The sequence below is a fragment of the Ranitomeya imitator genome, chromosome 2, assembly GCF_032444005.1.
Source record: "Ranitomeya imitator isolate aRanImi1 chromosome 2, aRanImi1.pri, whole genome shotgun sequence".
Taxonomy (NCBI): Eukaryota; Metazoa; Chordata; class Amphibia; order Anura; family Dendrobatidae; genus Ranitomeya; species Ranitomeya imitator.
Genome location: NC_091283.1, coordinates 369,933,202 through 369,953,897, shown reverse-complemented (window position 1 = coordinate 369,953,897; position 20,696 = coordinate 369,933,202). Strand labels below are relative to the sequence as shown.

The window sequence follows — 20,696 nt, the reverse complement described above, 5'->3', positions numbered from 1 at the left end:
ACTTACGCACTTTGGTTGCTATCAATGAGGTTATTAATGGTCGTATGAGGAATGTTCTGTCGCACTGAATGCACTTGGGCAAGAAAATCCTCAAGATCTGCTGCTGCAATTGCCAACCAATGAGGTCTCCAGATATGCTCAATGGCAGAGAAGTCCACACGTGTGAAAATGATGTCCAATTTGCCTTTTTTTCTCAGTTTTTTTTTCTGTTGTTCCAATATACACTGTGCTCCAAATTATTGTGCAAATTGGATTTAAGTGTCATAAAGATTTAATTGTTTTGTTTTTCAAATAAACTCATGGATGGTACTGTGTCTCAGGGCTCAAGGGATCACTGAAATCAATCTTAAACACGTGTGATAATTAGTTTTTCAGGTGATTCTAATTGAAGGAAAACTACTTAAAAATTATGTTCCACATTATTAAGCAGGCCACAGGTTTCAAGTAATATGGGAACTAAAAAGGATCTCTCTGCTGCTGAAAAGCATTAAATAGTGCAATGCCTTGGACAAGGTATGAAAACATTAGATATTCCACGAAAACTTAAGAGTGGTCATCATACTGTGAAGAGATTTGTGACTGAAACAGAGCACAGACAGAGTTCATGCAGATAAAGGCATAATGAGGAAGGGTTCTGCCAGACAAATTCATGGGATTAAGAGAGCAGCTGCCAAAATACCATTACAAAGCAGCAAACAGTTAAATGAAGCTGCTGGTGCCTCTGGAGTCCCTCGAACCTCAAGGTGTAGGATCCTTCAAAGGCTTGCTGTGGTGCATAAACCTAATATTCAGCCACCCTTAAACAGTGTTCAGAAGCAGAAATGTTTAAAGTGGGCCCAGACATACACGAACACTAATTTCCAAATAATCTTGTTTACTGATGAGTGTCAAGCAACCCGGGATGGTCCAGATGGATGGAGTAGTGGATGGTTGGTGGATTGCCACCATGTCCCAACAAGGCTGCGACGTCAGCAAGGAGGTGGAGGAGTCACATTTTGGGCCAGAATCATTGGGAAACAGCTGGTAGGACGCTTTAAGGTTCCTGGAGGTGTGATAATGACCTCTGCAAAGTATTTAGAGTTTCTGACTGACAACTTTCTTCCATGGTCTAAAAAGCAGAAATGTGCCTTCAGGAGCAAAATCATCTTCATGCATGACAATGCACCATCTTATGCTGCAAAGAATACCTCTGAGTCATTGGCTGCTGTGGGCATAAAAGAAGATAAATTCATGGCGTGGCCACCATCTTTCCCTGGCCTCAACCATACAGAGAACCTTTGGAGTATCATCAAGCAAAAGATCTGAGGGTGGGAGGCAGTTCACATGAAAACAGCAGCTCTGGGAGGCTATTCTGACTTCATGCAAAGAAATACAAGAAGAAACTCTCCAAAAACTCACAAGTTCAATGGATGCAAGAATTGTGAAGGTGAAATCAAAGAAGGGGTCCTATGTTAACATGTAACTTGGCATGTTAGGAGGTTTTGGAATTAAATAGCTGTTTTGTTCAGTGAATGTGCCCTCCTAATGCTGCAAATTCCACAAATGAGCATTTTCAGTTCTTTAAAACATATCAAATGTTTAGAAATTCTACTGTGCCTAATTATTTGGAACAGTGCATTTTGAGTTTTTATTTATTTTCGAGATTATACTGTTATCATTGGGAGGTTTCTTCAATAAAATTCGATGTATAATCTAACGGGTGATGACTTTTATTAGACTGACTGTCATTTGCACCCACCATTTAGGAAAATCCGAGAAAAATATAATTTGCATAATAATTTTGAACAGAGTGTACACAAAGGAAATAAACATGTGTATAACAAAACTTTGCGTAAGTTTCATCATATTCGGGGAGAAATACTTCATTTTATGGAACAATTTCAAGGGTGCCAACACTTTTGGCCATGAATGTATATCCGACTGCATTTATTTATTTCACCTCGGGATCCATTAGTGCCTATACTGTAATATTGATATGTATTTGATTGTATGTCTTCAAGCCTGAGGGATCTAATAGTACATATAATTCTATATATCCATTATTGTAATAAATCATATTAATGTATATTGTTCCATGTATATCTATGGGGAGGCTTTGGTTTTACTTGTTTTTAATCTTGGAGCTATATGGTGTTTAATGAAATATAATTGATTTTGTGCTCTTAGGTGTGCAGTCTGTGCACCTTTTACTGTATAGCTTTTTCCTCTTGATAGTATTGAAAGGGTTAACAATCCCTCAGGAGGAGGAAAATGGAAAGGAATCCTTCTAAGACAGGAGACAAAATGAGTACTAGATCTTTAGGCTCAAAGAGACGGATCTCGGTCAACATCTTATATATAGTATGTTTTTCTCTTTTTACTTTTATTATTGTATTTCATGTCTATGTTGTTAACATCTATTATATACTGTTATATACTGTATGCCTACCATAGAAACCTTCAAAAAGAACCTGAAGACTCATCTCTTCCGACAAGCCTACAGCCTGCAGTGATCCTCAACCTACTGAACAGCCGCACAGCCAGCTCTTCCCTCTCCTAGTGTATCCTCACCCACCCCCTGCAGACTGTGAGCCCTCGCGGGCAGGGTCCTCCCTCCTTATGTACTCGTGTGCCTTGTTATCTGCTCATGTTTAATGTATTTGTCTATATTTGCCCCGTATTCACATGTAAAGCGCCATGGAATAAATGGCGCTATAAAAATGTATAATAATAATAATAATAATACTGTTGGATTAAGTGATTATTGATTACTGATGCACAACGCATGTCTAATACAATTGATGCCAAGTCCAAGGCCCTCAAGGGTTTATATCTTATAAGAAACAATTATAAATTAATAACCTCCTTCACTGATGGCCAGGTACCCCACCAGTCTCCACATATCCTCTTTTGGATGAACTCATGAGCGATTTAGCCAATCACTATCCACAGCCGAGACTAATCCTTTCCTGCTGTGGATGGAGTTAGGCTGGAGCAATCACATGACCAAACGGTCAGAGCAGATTGTACAGAGATAGGCTCTATATTTTTCTTAATGCAAAACTATATTACTTTAGCTTTGGCCTGTGAAATGTTGTAGCTAAAATGTTTTAATAGAAAAAAATAACTAAAGAGGGTCTTCTTTTGTTTAAGCACTAAATTCTTCGGTCAATAAAAAAAAAAAAAGTTTTAAGAGAACAAGCCCTAAAAGAACTAAGTAGAATTCTACAGCAAGGATAATCTGTGACTTCTCTTCATTTAGTGGTTACTACTCACCTGTGCTGTTATCTGTAGGAATTTCCTCTTTACACAATTCATCTCCTCTCACATATGTCTCTGTAGTATTAATGTGGGTCAGATCTTTACTCTGAAACAAATATTGTACAAGTCACAGACAGATGGAGAAGTCACATCTGTGATCAGCTCTAATCCTGCCATCTCCACCGTTCTCATTACACAAGTATAAATCATATAATACTGGTGGGTAAAACAAGACTGAATACAAGACCTTCTCAGTAGTCTGCACATCAAAGAGGAGATCTCATGACACCTTTTTTCCACCAACCTGATGATCCTGAGGAATATTGGGATTTTCTTCTTTACAGTCCTGTTGAAGAAGAGGATGGGGACATCTCTCTGGTGTTGTCCTCCTACTGGATACAACTGGAGGAAACACATACAGGGACTGAATTCATTCTTTACATACAGATAATTATATGTGATGCATATTTAGTCCTGTCTATTACCTGGTGATGTGAGGGGCCAGGGAACATCCATCATGAAGTCCTTGTACAGATCTTTGTGTCCTTCTAAATACTCCCACTCCTCTATTGAGAAATAGACTGTGACATCCCAACACCTGATAGGAACCTGACACATACAATGATACCATCATCCCCCCGTTCCCTTCATAGCATTACTACTGTATATAATGTCCCAGCATTCCCAGCAGTGTCACCTCTCCAGTCAGCAGCTCACTCATTTTGTAGGTGAGTTCTAAGATCTTGTGGTCATTGATTCCTGCATGTTTCAGGGCTTGACGTAGAGGCCCCGTGATTGGGCTCAGTGGTCTTCCCCATCCCTCAGACACAGGATCCTGACAGCGCTCACTAGAGGTCTTCACTATTTTGTAATCCTGGTTATGGAGAGACACATTAATAAATCTCACTACAGACATTTCCAGAGTCCTCATCTTTCCCGTTCTGTCCACTTGTTATTCCTGTAGATAATTATTATGTAATGTGTAGTCATCAGAATCTCTCACCTCTCCTGCAAGCCAGAAGAGGATATCTAGGGTGAGCTGTAATACCTTCTCCGCCATATTGTCATCACTCCTATCCATCCTTGATTGGTCAATCAGAAAAATCCTTTTACATCGAAGATCTCCACTGAGAGTAACTGATAATGCAGGGACCTGAATGGGAAGAAGATCAAACATCTTAAAGAATCTATTAAAAATGTTAAGGAGAAATATTCTTCACATCACCTCTTCATGGTGGCAGCATCTACCTGATGATCCTGAGGAATATTGGGATATTCTTTTTTACAGTCCCACTGAAGAAGAGGACGGGGACATCTCTCTGGTGTTGTCCTCTTACTGGATACAACTGGAGGAAACACATACAGGGACTGAATTCATTCTTTACATGCATATAATTATAGGCTGTCTGTTTTTAGTCCTGTTTCCTACCTAGTGACGTGAAAGGCTCAGTAACCTTCTTCATGACGTCCTTGTACAGATCTTTGTGTACTTCTAAATACTCCCACTCCTCCATGGAGAAATAGACGGACACATCCTGACACCTTATAGGAACCTGATACATACAATGATACCATCATCCCCTCGATCCCTTCATAACGTTACTGTATAATGTCCCAGCATTCCCAGCAGTGTCACCTCTCCAGTCAGCAGCTCAATCATCTTGTAGGCGAGTTCCAGGATCTTCTGGTCATTGATGTCCTCATGTATCTTTGGGTGAGGTGGGGGCCTCATGATTGGGCTCAGGGGTCTTCCCCATCCCTCAGACACAGGGTCCTGACAGCGCTCACTAGAGATCTTCTTCACTACTGTGTAATCCTGGTTATGGAAAAACACATTAATAAATTTCACTACGGACATTTCCAGAGTCCTCACCTCTCCAGTTCTGTCTGTTGTTCCCATAGATAAGAATGTTGTAATGTGACGTCATCAGAATCTCTCACCTCTCCAGTAAGCCGGAAGAGGATATCTAGGGTGAGGTGTAATATCCTCTCCGCCATGTTGTTCCTGTCCCTATCCATACTTGAGGGGTCCATCTGGAAATTTATCTTATGCAGAAGATCTCCACTGAGAGGATCTGATACTGTAGGGACCTAAACGGGGAGAAGATGAGCCGATGTAACATCATAAAGAATCTATTCAATATGTTATGAAGAAATCTTCTCCACGTCACATCTTCATGTCGGGCAGATGATCTCCATAAACCATCATGTAACAGAACAGTTACATCTCAGACATACCGGCATCCAATATCATCATTGCAGCGATGTAAACAGACTGAAGGAAACAATGGACGCCTGAGTGGAGTGGAAATATGTCATAAAGATGGAGCGCGGCCTGAACTCGATGTGTTTTGTGTCCTTTCCCCAGAATCTGCCATCTACACGGATAATGGTGCAGATTACTAATACAGGAGACGTTCTGGTCACAGGTACTCTGGAAATACAAAGTACAATGACACTGGGAGGGTCCCGGGGAGCAGCCATGAGGGGGATTTACAGGAGTCATAAATTATAACTGCCGCAATTATAAATGTCACCTGAAGAAACCACGATAGAAACAAGTCCGGTATAAAGAACCACAGAGAGGCTTCTACAGGGGACGTGTGCGCTTCTCTCTATTCATCGTCTATGGGACGGAGGAGAAACGAGCGCGGCTCTAACTGGTGACAATGCAGGAAGACGATGAGAGAATCGCTAATGTTTTCTACCCTCAACGTGACAGGTTCCCTTATATGAAGAAAAAGAAGACTGACAGCACTCACTTATTGGGGCGCCAGGTCCGCATCCAGGGAACCTTCCTGGATCATCCACATAGTCCAAAGAGAAACAAAAGACCAGCGCTCCATCCGGATGTAGTATTCCAACGTGCAAACTTTATTGAGCCATGTAACAGCTGTTACATGGCTCAATAAAGTTTGCACGTTGGAATACTACATCCGGATGGAGCGCTGGTCTTTTGTTTCTCTTTGGACTAGGTTCCCTTATATGAAGCGCAGAATGACAAATACAAATGTTCTAGCGCCTGCGGCCAGTAATGGGGAATCTCCAGCACCTACCTCCACCTGCAGAGCCGCACACCACATATATGGCTGTTCTGTGCGCACAGGACCTGTGATGAGGTCACAGGAGGGGAGGAGTCAGGGGTCACATGATCAGGGGCCTCAGTATATATAGGACTGTGCTGGTTGTCCTGGTGCTGGAGGAGCGGAGTCCAGGCAGCGCACATAGGAAGCTCCAGGGGGCACGTTCCCGTACAGCCGACCACTTGCTCAGGAGACTTCAGAGCATTTACAGAGAGATGAACCAGTGCTCCATAATCACCAGGATTATTTATTTATTGTGAGGTTTTTCAGACCCTCATTCATGAATATTCTTTCTTGTGGTCACAATTAGTGTTGAGCGATACCGTCCGATATGTGAAAGTATCGGTATCGGATGGTATCGGCCGATATCCGAAAAATATCGGATATCGCCGATACCGATATCCGATACCAATACAAGTCACTGGGACACAAATATCGGAAGGTATCCTGTAATGGATCCCAGGGTCTGAAGGAGAGAAAACTCTCCTTCAGGCCCTGGGATCCATATTCATGTGTAAAATAAAGAATAAAAATAAAAAATATTGATATACTTACCCTCTGACGCGCCCTGGTCGTCACCGCTGCAACCGCCTTGCTTTTGTTCCGAAGAATGAGCGCGTTAAGGGCCTTCGATGACGTCGCAGCTTGTGATTGGTCGCTGAGCGGTCATGTGACCGCTCACGCGACCAATCACAAGCCGCGACATCATCGAAGGTCCTTAACGCGCTCATTCTTAGGAATGAGCGCGTTAATTGATTGCATTTTATTGTACTTTTTGTTTGGCGGCATGATGAAAAAGCAAAAGTTTTAGCTCTGTTTTTTTTTTACGGTGAGCACCGAAGAAGTGAACAAGTGTGACCATTTTATAGGTTGGCTTGTTCCGGATGCAGTGATACCAAATATGTGCACTTTATTTGTTTATATATATATAGATATAGATATATATATATATATCTATATCTATATATATATATATAAATAAATAAAAGGAAAAATTGGAACAGCACAATGCTCACCGGTGGGTGCCTGGCCTCCTGGGTAGAATTGTCCACTCATCTACCCAACATGTATACAAAATAGGCAAAAGAAGGCAGCACTCCAAGTCCTTTTCAAGGTGAAAAAAGTGTGACGTTTATTCAACCCACATCTCTGTGCGACGTTTCGGCTCACACTGAGCCTTTCTCATATATATATTTTATTGGTTTAATATTTTTTCCTATTTTTTTATTTATTTTGTGATTTTTTATTTTAATAGTTTTAAAACATTTTTTTCCTTTTTTTTTACTTAGTCCCTGTATGGGACTTCAATTTTTATTTGTCTGATCACTGGTCTTTTACAATACATTACACATGTATTGCATTGTAGGAGACCTGTCAGTGTTGCACAGCTGAGTCTAACAGGCCACTGTAGCTGGCAGACCCGCAGGCCATCACATGACCGTCGGCTGCCGGGACACCGCGGGATCCCCCGTGATGTGAACAGATCTCATCAAGGGGTTCATCGGAGAGGTGAGTATAGCAGGGGTCTCCCTTTGCTATCTTCTAAATGCCGAATCAGGTCCCGATGATGTCACCTGTCAGAGCAACCGCTCTGCACAGGAATATAGAAACTTCCAGATTCATTTTGTGACCCCTTATTAGTCACTGAATGGTAACATAAATAGTGTTGAGCGATACCGTCCGATACTTGAAAGTATCGGTATCGGATAGTATCGGCCGATACCCGAGAAATATCGGATATCGCCGATACCGATATCCGATACCAATACAAGTCAATGGGACACCAAGTATCGGAAGGTATTCTCATGGTTCCCAGGGTCTGAAGGAGAGGAAACTCTCCTTCAGGCCCTGGGATCCATATTAAGGTGTAAAATAAAGAATTAAAATAAAAAATATTGATATGCTCACCTCTCCGGCGGCCCCTGGACTTCACGCTGGTAACCGGCAGGCTTCTTTGTTTAAAATGAGCACCTTTAGGACCTGCGAATGACGTCGCGGGTTCTGATTGGTCGTGTGCCGCCCATGTGACCGCCACGTGACCAATCAGAAGCCGCGACGTCATTCGCAGGTCCTTAATTCCTAGAATTAGGAGTTTAGTGAATGAGAATGACGTCGCGGCTTCTGATTGGTCGCGTGGCGGTCACATGAGCGGCACGCGACCAATCAGAACCCGCGACGTCATTCACAGGTCCTAAAGGCGCTCATTTTAAACAAAGAAGCCGGCCGGTTACCAGCGTGATGTCCAGGGGCCGCCGGAGAGGTGAGCATATCAATATTTTTTATTTTAATTCTTCATTTTACACATCCCTATGGATCCGATACCGATACCCGATACCACAAAAGTATCGGATCTCGGTATCGGAATTCCGATACCGCAAGTATCGGCCGATACCCGATACTTGCGGTATCGGAATGCTCAGCACTAAACATAAACCTCCATAAATTAGCCATATAAAACTCCAGAGAACAGATGGAAGTTTTGTATAAAAAGTGAAAAAACTTTATTTTTACCAATACAAACAATTCTTAAAAAAGCACAATCAAGATAATGAAAGTGCTAACAACAAAAGACACCAGATATAAATGGTCTTCAGCACAATGATTAATGTGTCATTGTATCAATACAACAGTATAATACTTATGGTGCAGACAAACCCTCCTATATAGTATCCCAAACGATATTACTCTCATTGATAGAAACCATAATCTTTATACCATAATCCCTCATTTGTAACAACCCAAGGGAATGTCCATATCCAGGTACACCAGTTAAATAAGGCATGCAACCGTAACATGTGCCCAAAGCAGTGGCCCTAAAGATAGAAACAACAGGAGAGCATAGCATATCTCACCAAGAGCTGAGAAGACCACTGCACGCACCCCAACGCGCGTTTTGCCGCTGTCAGCCTTGCTTTCTCAAGGGGAGGTGTGAGAAAGTGAGGTTGACAGCGGCAAAACGCGCATCGGGGTGCGTGCAGTGGTCTTCTCAGCACTTGGTGAGACATGCTCTCCTGTTGTTTCTATCTTTAGGGCCACCGCATTGGGCACATGTTATGGTTGCATGCCTTATTTAACTGGTGCCATCGGCCCCTGCCAGTGCTCATCTTTCCATCAGACTGTCCTATCTGCACCTGCAGTTCCTGTCATCTCCTCTGCTTGCCTGCATCTGTTGGACATTCCTCTAGGCCAGTGGTCCCCAACCTTTCTGACCTTGAGAGCCACATTCAGCTTAGAGAGAGGGTCGCGAGCCACATTCTGCAGGTGGAGGCAGAATCAACACAGCCATGGGCTAACAGGACCTGTGTGATGTCACAGTCATGTGATCAGTCACATGATCTGGGTTTAAATGGCTGTACTTGAGAGGCAGTCTGTGTGTTGTGCTTTAGAGAGGAAAAGACTCCAAATGGTGGCTCCAGGTGGAGCTGAAGATACATGGTGGTCTGAGTGGGCAAATCCCTCAGACAATTGGATTTTGTTATATGTTATCTTTTTGTTTTGTCGTTATGCCAGAAAATCTCTGCTCACTTTGCTGAACCCTGCTACGGTTTGCTGAACCCTGCTACGGTTTATGCTGTTCAACAATAAACCAGCAGGTGATTTACCACAAGAAGCGTTCCTGTGTCTACCTTGGGAAGAAGCTGAGTGAGTCAACCCCTCACACTTGGTATACGAAAGTGTTTTATATTGCATAGAATCTTATAGGCACCAAGGTGCACGGTTAATGTATTGCAATAATATGTGGATGACTCAATGTGCTCTGATAAATGTATGAGATATAAAGGATCAGATTAGTACATAGGACATAGGTAAAGAATTAGCTATAAGATAGGATTGGGTATAGTGCAGTGGTGAGCACAATAAGTTCATGACATTGGTATGGTTAATTTACGTAGGGTGCTTAACCTTTTAGGCCCCAGGCCTGAAGCCTCCCTCCCCCAATGAACCATAAACGACACTAAAGCCATTGTTGGATAATTTTGGCCACAGCAGCCTTCATTAAACAAACAAATTAACATGTTGATCCAGATTCACCCTCCAGAGGTGTCATGGAAATGTAAGCAGGTTGCGGGATGCAGTGACAGACAGAAGGCAGAGCAAGGGTTAACAAACAACAGTTTTAATTTAACAGGGGGTTAACTCTTCACAAAGAGGTGCAAGGTTAAATGGGGAGAATAACAGTCCAATTGTAAAGAATATGCAGAGTTAAGGAACAATGAATCAGATAATGGCAGTTTTTGTGAATATTGCGGGGAAGTCAATAACGTCAACGGTTGGCGCGGTGCTTGTACAAGAAGGTTCAGCTGGTAACGGTGGCCCGTCTTCTGGCGGCAGTGGTCGGTGTCTGGTACCTTCCGCTGAGCCCCTAGTCCATGAACATATGCTGCCGGAGCAAACAGGGTTGCAGCACGAGTCTCCCATGGGCGGGAAGGTCTATGCTGGTAAGGTGGGCTGAAAATGTCTGTCCAGTACCTGATTCTCTTTGCGGCACGTGCGCTGTGCTCCCGGTCACAAAGCACACAGCACCTCGCTCTCTGCCAGCCACTGGGTGCGCTGCACTTCTCTCTCTGTGCTGTGGGCTGCCTGTTCCTGCCAAGACTGAAGCGCCAACAACAGCTGGTGCGATGTTTCTCCAACGAGGTCCTGCAGACGATGGTCTGATGACAAGGGCAGCAGACAACAGTCCTGAACTCTGCCCTGGCTCGTAGGCTGACGTGCGACGCTTAGCTGAGCAGGGTTCCAGGCTCTTCCCTTATTACTGCGGTGGGCTCCAGCTGCGTCCCGGCATTGCGTGTCATTGCAGCCTGGCTGCACACCCCTCAGAGCCTGCTGCGCACGCACCTTGCCTCTGTCACCGCTGGCGGGAAACTGCCAGACACTGCTCGCGCTTTTACTTATAACCGCACCCCCAACTTCTGGGTCCGGGAACCTGTCCGGGCCTTTTTGCCTTCCCCAGGACAACATGGGACACAGCCTGAGCAGTTCCGGACCTGGTCTGGCACAGGTACCTGCAGTCTGGTATTCCTCCTTACAGAAACATAAACACACACTATATATAGAGTATACATAGCACAAGCAAAGTATATGTAGAAGTATGAAAAAATTCCACAGTATTACTAAAAAAAGTAATGGAGGCTGGACTTCAGCATCAGAGGCTAATTGGAGATTTGCAGGGGGGATAAAGGCACTTAGACCTCGCTTACATGAGTGTATAACATGGCAGAGTGCATCTGATGTTTTATCGGATAGTATTCAGGCCAATTTTATGCTACGGGGCAGTGCTGATCTGTGATTTTTTCTACAGAATGAATTGTTTTGTTGAAAAAAATCACAGTATACTGTGAGAGCCTCTGGACTGAGATTGTTTCAGACTGCGGCCCTGCAGTAATATACATGAAAACTTTTTTGGAGAAAAAGCAGTTATTTCCACTTATAAAACGATATGCTTTATTTCAGATCTATAAAAACAGTTCTGTCGGCTCATAAAGACATTTCTGATGTTTTGCGAGCGTTGCTGGCTATTCTTAATCATAGAAATCTCTGTGGTTCAGGGCGGTCAGAGATGTCTGGATGATCTGACAGAACTGTTTTTTCTGGATCAGACATAAAAAATATCACTTTTTTAAGTGGCCGTACCTAATTTTTCTCCCCAAAAAAGCTTTCATGCATACCTCACCACCCAATTATTGTATAGAGGGAGGCCTCACTGACGCCAGGTCACTTATCTGCTACTGTAGCAACAGAGAAATCTGCAATAATGGTGACTAAGCATCTCAGACTGGAAAGGAAAGGCACCATGTATGAGGGTAATGTACAGCAAATGATGTATTGAGGGTGGTGAAGCGCAAATAATGATGAATTGGGGGTGGGGGGAGAGCAAATGACGCTGTATTGAATGTGGGGGAGAGCAAATGATGAATTAAGAGTGAGGGACAGCAAATGATGTATTGAGGGTAAGTAGTAGTGAGCTCAAATGATGAATTGACGGTGGGAGACAGAGGACAGTTAATGATGAATTGTAGGTGAGGAAAGAAAATAATGATGAATTGAGGGTGGCAGAGAGCAAATAATGATGAATTGAGGGTGCGGGAGAGCAAAAAATGAATTGAAGTGGGGGAGTGGAAATAATGAATTGGAGGTGGGGGAGAGCAAATGATGCTGTATTGGGGTTGGGAACAAATGATTATGAATTGAGACTGGAGGTGTGGAGAACAGAAAAGGATGATGAATTGAGGGTGGGGGAGAGCAAATGATGCTGTATTGAAGGTTGGGGAGCAAGTGATAGAGAGGAGGGATCCTGTTACTGTGCAGGGCGGCACTATGTCGCTTTTTTCTTTATCTGACGTAGTGTAGAAGTTGGAGGAAAAGTGGGGAATGTGCTCTGAAAGTTGTGCTCTAGATAACAGTGTGTTAGTTTTTGTAGAGGCGAACCCTGACTGGAAGAAGTGATGGCGGTCTGTGCTGGATGAAGAAAAGCGAAGATGAAGGACTTAAACTAGAGACATCACTGGTGGATCAGTTTGTTATCTGTACACTGACACCATGCACTGTATACTATATACAGATCTCCTGTGTATAATGTCGTGTATAATGTAGCCTGCTCAGGAAATGTCGAGTAACGAGTATATTCGCTCATCACTAATCCCATGTCATTTTACAATATCTCTAATGAAAATTTGCTCCAAGGTCTTGGCGTTAGGCAAAGCTGGTAGCCCAATGTAATGTGACATTTTACTGAATCTGTCCACCGCCACCAAAATTACAGTATTACCTGATCAGTGACAAAATCAACCTATAAATTAGTCCAAGGTCTACTGGGAATCGCCAATAGTTGGAGAGACCAAGACTGACATGTATGAGAGGTTTTAGAATGCGCACAGACACTGCAGGTGGCTACATACTCTTGGATGGACCTCACAGAAATCTAGGCAGGGGCATAACACTCCATCTTTCTTCTTTACAAAGAAAAACCGTGCAGCAATGGGGAAAGAGTATGGCCAGATATGACCCTTTGCCATACTATCCTCAATATAGTCCTTCATGGCATACCTCTCTGGACCATAGATATTATATAGTCTAATTTTTGGCAGCTGGCCCCAGTGACAAGATTAACGGCAGTCATAAGGATGATGGAGAGGAAGTTCTTGGCACCCTTGCTCTGAAAACACATCCCCAAAGTCAGACAGGTATTTAGGCACAGACTGGGTATCCAACCTTGCAAGCCGGGTGTCCAAGCAGTGTCCTTGACAATACTCACTCCACTTTACCACATCCCAAGTCTGCCAATCTACCACAGGGTTGTGTAGTGAGCCAAGGTAGTCCAAGAACTACAGGAGAGGGCAAAGCCTCTAGAACATAACAGTCAATACCTTCTGAGTACATGGCCCCTATCTATAGATGTAACCGTTGGACGACTTGAGTGGAATACCCCTGTCTCAAGGGTGCAGAGTCGATGGCGATTTCATTATAGGTCTGAACAGTGTATGTGGTTTGAGGCCCTGAACCTAAACAAACCTAGCATTTATCAAGTTAAACTCCACCCCACTGTCCAGAAATAAGCACCTTATTTTTGCCAAGATAGATTTCAGCAGGTAAAAAAATTGTATCCTACCCACGGAGGAGATATGTACACCCTGGTTGCTAACCTCCCCACAATCCAGGCGCCTTAGTTTTCTAGCAGATGTTTACAGAGAGGAAAGGACATGCACCCACAAAAATGCCCTTTCTCTTACAGTAAAAATATACTCCCCGGACTTCCTGCACATTGTGGTGTCTCTGTATGTCTCTGGCGAAGATGGTGATCCACCCGGATAGCCAAAGACATGGCCTCCTCAAGGGAAATTGGAGCCTCATACAGGGCTAACTGATAGCCCCTGACAGAAATGGCTACAGAGCGTGGGGTCTTTCCACTTAGTTTCAGAGGTGGTCCACTGACACTCGGAGAAATATGGTCCGCCGGCCACTCTCTCTGTCGAAGCTGACATAATGTGGACTTAGCCAGGGAGATGCTGTCGGGATTGCCGTATCTGACCTAGGCCAGAAAAAATTCCTCCACCATCTGGAGTGACTGGGAATCAGACTGGAGAAAGGCCATGTTTGGGGGTCACCCTGAAGGAGAGAGATTATCACCACCCGTTGCTCCTCGGTTCCTGAAGAACAAGGAAGTAACATGAAGTATAGCTTTCAGGTCTCCCTGAAAACAACAAACTTGTCACTCCCCCCAGATAACCTGTCAAAGCAATCTTGGGCTCCACTAAGGGTTTCCTGAGAGTCACGGTCCCCAAATCTGATGTGTTAGGGTGCTGCAAATCGACAGTGTGTAGATCTGCCACCTCCAGACTGAGTTGCTGCAGTTGCCTTGTCAGAGCAGTGATAGGTGTCCCTGGACAAAGGGCTCCTTCTTTGTCTCTATTGCTAGGGGGACACTAGCTCGCCCTGTGCCCCGGATTACTTCTGATGGTGAAGACACCGGGGCCAAGTACCTTGCCTTAGCTTCTGAATCCACCCTCAGTCTGTACCCTTCCCCAATCCAGGGAAGATTGGAGTAGTTTTGTACCATAATACACCAACTAGACTAACAAGATAATACGAACAGGGATATAGGAAAATACCGATCATACAAAAAACTTACAAAAACAACAGAGGTATAGACTAGGGAGTGGAGGATGGGGTAAAACCAAAGTAGAAGAAAATGAATTAACACACACTCAAAACCTAACAAAAGTCTCAGATAAATCCACCAAATGTCTTCTCAAATAACAACCTCCAACCATGCAGCAAAAGCTTCCAGGAATTCAACTGAGCAGTTCAACCCCTGCATGCTAAAAGAAACCTGCACAATTTAATATGAAGGTGAAGTGCTTCTAATCAGTGCTGGAGTAGGAGAAATTAGGCACTGGCTCCTCTCTGTTGCGGTTAACCCATGACAGCTACTGCCAGATGCTCCATTATTATTACTTAGAGCAGAGGAAAGAAGGGGTATCCATGTCAGGTACCATTGTGGATATGAATTGGGGAGGATAAGAATCCGTTTTCCTTAACGCTGGCCAATGGGTTCCTGTAGAGTGAAGAGACCTTCTTAATAATTTTGTTGCCCAGCCCCAACATACGTAGAGAGGACACTAATTGACTTGGTCAAAGGCCTTCTCTGCATCAATACAGAGCAGGCACATTGGAAAACATTTGATCCTAGCCTGAGCCATGAGGAGAAACAGTTTAACAGTTTTGTATCTGTCCTCACGACCCATCACAAACCTACACTTGGTCTGTGTGAATAATTCTCTGTAAAAAAGGGAGCTAGTTAGACAGAGCTTTGGAGAAAAGTCTTATATCAACATTAATCTGTGATATGGGTCTATAGTTAGAGACCACTGTATGGTCCTTCCCTGGCATAGGTGTAACACTTATGTGGGCCTCCAGGGACTGGGCAACAAATGAGGTACCCTAAGAGATAGAATTAAAAACTTTAGGTAGAAAAGAGATGAGCTGGACCCCAAATACCTTGTAAAATTTTGGGGTGAAGCCATCTGGACCTGGACTCTTCCCCGCTGGGAAATTCTTAATTATGGATATAATTACTCCTTCAGCAAGGTCTTTGTACACTGTGTCTGCCAACCCCAAAGAAATAAATTTAAGAGCAGTCTGTTTTAGATTTTCATTAATCTTATGGTTAAAGGGCAACAAAGGACTATCATTAACCCCTTAATGACCGCCAATACGTCTTTTAACTGACCTGAGATATAAGAGAATAGCCTCCCCATACAGATGACAATCCATCATCTGTCAGCTGTACACTATAGCTGACAACTTGCTGTATCAGCCACGATCAGTATTTACACCTTCTAAATCTGTTTAACCCCTTAGATGCTGCTGTCAATAGTGACTACATCATTATAAATGGTTAACAGAGTGTGGGGGCTTCCTCTTTATCCCAATTGGTGCCCTCAGATCATGATTTTGTTGTCCTGATGTTTGCCGTGGCAATTCATGACCAAATAGCAGCTTTAGAGTCTGACGGCTGTAGTAATCTGTTTAGAAGTTAGCAACATTTAGGTGGTAAAAATACACATTTTCATTTCTGTCATACCACTTTGCATTAATTCCTGTAAAGCACCTGAAGGGTTAATAAACTACCTGACAGCAGTTTTCAATATGTTTAGGGGTGCTGTTTTTAAAATGGTATCACGTTTTGGGGGTTTCCCAATATATGGGACCCCTAAAGTCACTTCAAACATGGATAAGTCCCTAAAAAAATAAATTTTGTAAATTTCTTTGAAAAAATGAAAAATTGCTGCTACATTTTTAAACCTCCTAAAATGCTAACAAAATAAAATAACATTTTACAAATGGTCCTGATGTAAAGCAGACATGTGGGAAATGTTATTTATTAATGGTTTGCTGGTGTATGACTATCTGGATTAAAGGGATAATCATTCAAATTTAGAAAATTGCTAATTTTTTAACATTTTTCTCAAATTTTTGATTTTTTTTATAAATAAACACAAAAAATGTTGAACTAAATTTACCATTATCATAAAGTAGAATGTGTCACGAAAAAACAGTCTCAAAATCACTGGGATTTGTTGAAGCGTTGCAGAGTTATTACCACATAAAGTGACACTGGTCAGATTTCAAAAATTTGGCTCGGTCACTAAGGGGTTAAATTGACCCTTAATATTCTATAGGTCACTTTAGTATTCATAGAACACTCTCATGATTTAATTTGGGTCTTGAGTAGAGGAACCCTAGGGTTTTCTAATTATGGGGATGCAACTAGGATCATTTCTGGGATAAAGAATTCTGGCTAATGGTCTCCCACATTTGTTCTCTTGTTCATACAAAAATCTATGCAGTCCAGTCTTTTGACGAAGGAATTTCTGATCCAAAAGATTTTTTAGGTTATCCCTAGCTTTAACAAGGTTAACAAAAACTGAACAAGACAATGACTTCTTGTAAGATTTTTGAAGGTTGTTTACATTTTGTAGTAAAGAAACAATGTCAGCTGCTTTCCTTTTTAAGCCTAGCACCATGTTTAAGACACCCATTATCACTCATGTAAGCACCTCCCACTGCGTCAGGAGAGATGTCCCTAGAATGTATTTCCAAAAATTCAGAGATAGAATTATGGATGTCCATTGTGCAAATTTGGTCTTTAAATATATGTTTATTAAGTCGCTAGGTCCATGGGCAACTAAGGCCATCAAAGGGGGGTAAGGTGAAGAAAGACAGGAGAATGGTCAGACCAAGATATTTGTCCAATCGATGTCTTAGCTTGATCTAGGTACACCTAGGCACAGAGCCTTTCCTTATATGCAACCAGAAAAACCCTGTTGCTTTCTCTTGCAGAATCCATCTACCTTTTACTAAAGAAAGCGAAAATACTTCACAGTGTAATCATTTGTATTCCCCGCAAACCCTAAACATGTAAAGGCCAATAGAGTTAGCCCCTAACCTAACCTTGACCTAAAGCATTAAGATGCCTCATATTGCAGTCTTGCCACCATCACCACTAACTTGGTACCAGGTCATGCTCTCCTGAATCAGACGGTAGTGGATGTATGGAAATGATGACTTTTATCTAATACTGCCAGTGGAATAGAAGGGTGCATGTACTATGATTAAATTCCTGATACCATTCCAGATTGTGACTCCAAATACATACAAGCTCCATGAATATGCAACGGAAAACCAGAGACACAAGCGTGACACCAACAATCCTACTTCTTTCGACCCTCACGTGTACATTGCTCAATCAGGATATAGATGTTTTATTTCCATTGTTTGCTTTTTGATAAAAGATGTTTATTGGTAATTGCTTACATTTATTAGACATCAATACGTTCTTTAAATTGTTTTCTATTTCTATTGTATGATAACATGTGAATTTAAATTGCCTGTTACTCGTATAATTTGCCAAGTAAATGATTTAAAAGAACGTGTCTACCTACTCGTGTGACTTCTCTGAGTAAAAAAAGTAAATACTGTATGTAAGAAAATTTCCTCACCTTCTGAAAATGAAAATTACTTCTCCCCTGCGTGACTTCTCCAATGTGTAACTAGATTTGATGTGTTTGATAAACATGTCCCAGATTCTCATCATCAAAATGGCTACTCCCTTGTGTGTATCCTCATATGTCTAGTAAGTAGTTTTTTCTGTTGAAAACATTTTCCACATACTGAACATGAGAATGGTTTCTCCCCTGTGTGACATCTGTGATGTCTAACAAGATTTGATTTAACTGTAAAAGATTTCCCACATTCTGAACATGAAAATGGCTTTTCCCCTGTGTGAATTCTCAGATGTGTAGTAAGAGTTTTTTTCAGTTGAAAACTTTTTCCACATTCAGAACATGAAAATGGTTTCTCCCCTGTGTGAATTGCCTCATGTTTTACAAGATCATATTTTGAAGAAGAGCATTTTCCACATTGTAAACATGAAAACGACTTCTCCCTTGTGTGCATTTTCAGATGTGCAGCAAGAAGTGTTTTCCGATAAAAACATTTTCCACATTCTAAACATGAAAACGGCTTCTCCCCTGTGTGACATCTGTGATGTCTAACAAGATTTGATTTCCCTGTAAAAGATTTCTCACATTCTGAACATGAAAAAGGCTTCTCCCCTTTGTGAATTCTTTGGTGTCTAACAAAATGTGTTTTCTGTGCAAAACACTTCCCACACTCTGAACATGAAAATGGCTTCTCCCCTGTGTGAGTCCTCTGATGTTTAGTAAGATCAGATTTCATTATAAAACTTTTCCCACATTCTGAACATGAAAATGGTTTCTCCCCTGTGTGAATTTTCTGATGCTGAGCAAGTGTTGATTTGTCAGCAAAACATTTCCCACACTCTGAACATGAAAATGGCTTCTCCCCTGTGTGAATTCTCTGATGATTAGTAAGATCATACTTTGATTTACAACATTTCCCACATTCTAAACATGAAAATTGCTTCTTTCTTTTATGTGTTTTTTGACGTTCACCATCCCTTTTGTGATTTTTATTTTTCTTAAGACGTACTGGAGGTATGTCTGGCATAATTGGATGCTCTTCAAAAGTATCAAGTGTGATACTAGTATCATTTGCATTAAAATCTGAAAACATCAGGTATTTCTCTGAGATCTTGGTCCAGTTATCTGCAAAAAAAAACAAAAGGTATAGTTTTTTCAATAAACATTGACTCATTATTAAGAATTGATCTTGGCTTGCTCCTGAACAGCTTCCTGCCTCATCCCATGCTTAGACGTCCAGCTGCCTCACTTCTCTGCATGACCTAGAATACTTTTTTACTTCATAAACCGTAAAATGCCAGTCAGCGACTAATTCCTGTTTCCCTGCATACCAGACTACCACGCATTTCGTGAACCCACTGTATGTTTGTGCAGCATCAGGCTTCCCATGGTTTGCACCACCTTGCTGGTAAGCATAATCATTAACAGAATAACAGACCATTACCTTTGAAGGGGTTGTTAACTTACAATTAATATGTCCATCACTGCATTTGGCTTAAAAAAAACTAACTGCGTTGGACTTCCCGGCTGCGGCACTGATGTCACATAGTAAGCTGACTGGCTGCCATGCGGTCAGAGTGGTTGCTGTGCTGTTAGCCTTGCATGCAATGCTAATCCTTGAGAGCAGAGGCAGGGACATACCACAATATGCCAGACTTACCACACTCCTCAATATTTAAATTGTAACACCTAGAAGGAAAAGTTGCGGAATTATGATAATCACAGGATCGAAAAACATGTAAGTAATTTGGGAATGATGACAAATGTAAACAACATTTTCAACACATCTCCATCTTTTCAGTATCCAGTATAAGTGGCTTGTGTAAAGATACACTTACACGCTTTGGTTTCTATTAATGAGGTTACTAATTGTCGTCTGCCACACTGAATGCACTAGGGCGAAAAATCCTCAAGATCTGCTGCTGGCAGCTTCCTTTGAAATTGCCAACCAATGATGTCTCAGATGTGCTCAATGGGAGATAAGACCAGAGACGCTGCAGAAAATTAGAGCATGCTTAGTCCACACTGGCAGCGCACAGTACCACAAGCAATACGCAGCCTGGGGTTGTCGTGTGTGTTGAAAAACAGCTCCTGTGATACTTTGGAGAACTGTCCATACCACGGCAATGGCGAGCTATTAGTGTACAAGGAATAAATAAAAGAGGGGTGCAGCTGCTGTATATTATGCTACCTCACAATATAATCATGGGGGTAGGACCAGTGTGATGTTCTCTCATTAAGACTTCTTCATTGCATGGTCCCCGTTAGTCTCCCGACGAATCTCTGGCTATCCTTACATGTCAGAAATTTGTAAGAAAAAAAATTCACTTATGTCGCCATTTTTTGAATCCCGGAGCTTTTCCATTTT

The 20,696-nt window shown here is 42.2% G+C and overlaps 1 protein-coding gene across 1 annotated transcript in view; it reads right to left on the bottom strand.

Annotated features, from left to right (window-relative positions):
• Nucleotides 1-20,696, bottom strand: part of LOC138666596 (zinc finger protein 850-like) — an 87,991-nt gene that overhangs the window by 44,399 nt on the left and 22,896 nt on the right. Inside the window, exons 11-22 of the mRNA XM_069754795.1 lie at nt 18,433-19,453; nt 17,348-17,409; nt 6,297-6,349; nt 5,182-5,331; nt 4,877-5,056; nt 4,670-4,793; nt 4,489-4,586; nt 4,244-4,393; nt 3,938-4,114; nt 3,726-3,849; nt 3,545-3,642; nt 3,256-3,346 (exon numbers count right to left, since the gene is read on the bottom strand). Of these exons, the coding sequence (XP_069610896.1) occupies nt 3,256-3,346; nt 3,545-3,642; nt 3,726-3,849; nt 3,938-4,114; nt 4,244-4,393; nt 4,489-4,586; nt 4,670-4,793; nt 4,877-5,056; nt 5,182-5,331; nt 6,297-6,349; nt 17,348-17,409; nt 18,433-19,453 (2,328 nt within the window). The remainder of the gene's footprint in view (nt 1-3,255; nt 3,347-3,544; nt 3,643-3,725; nt 3,850-3,937; nt 4,115-4,243; nt 4,394-4,488; nt 4,587-4,669; nt 4,794-4,876; nt 5,057-5,181; nt 5,332-6,296; nt 6,350-17,347; nt 17,410-18,432; nt 19,454-20,696) is intronic.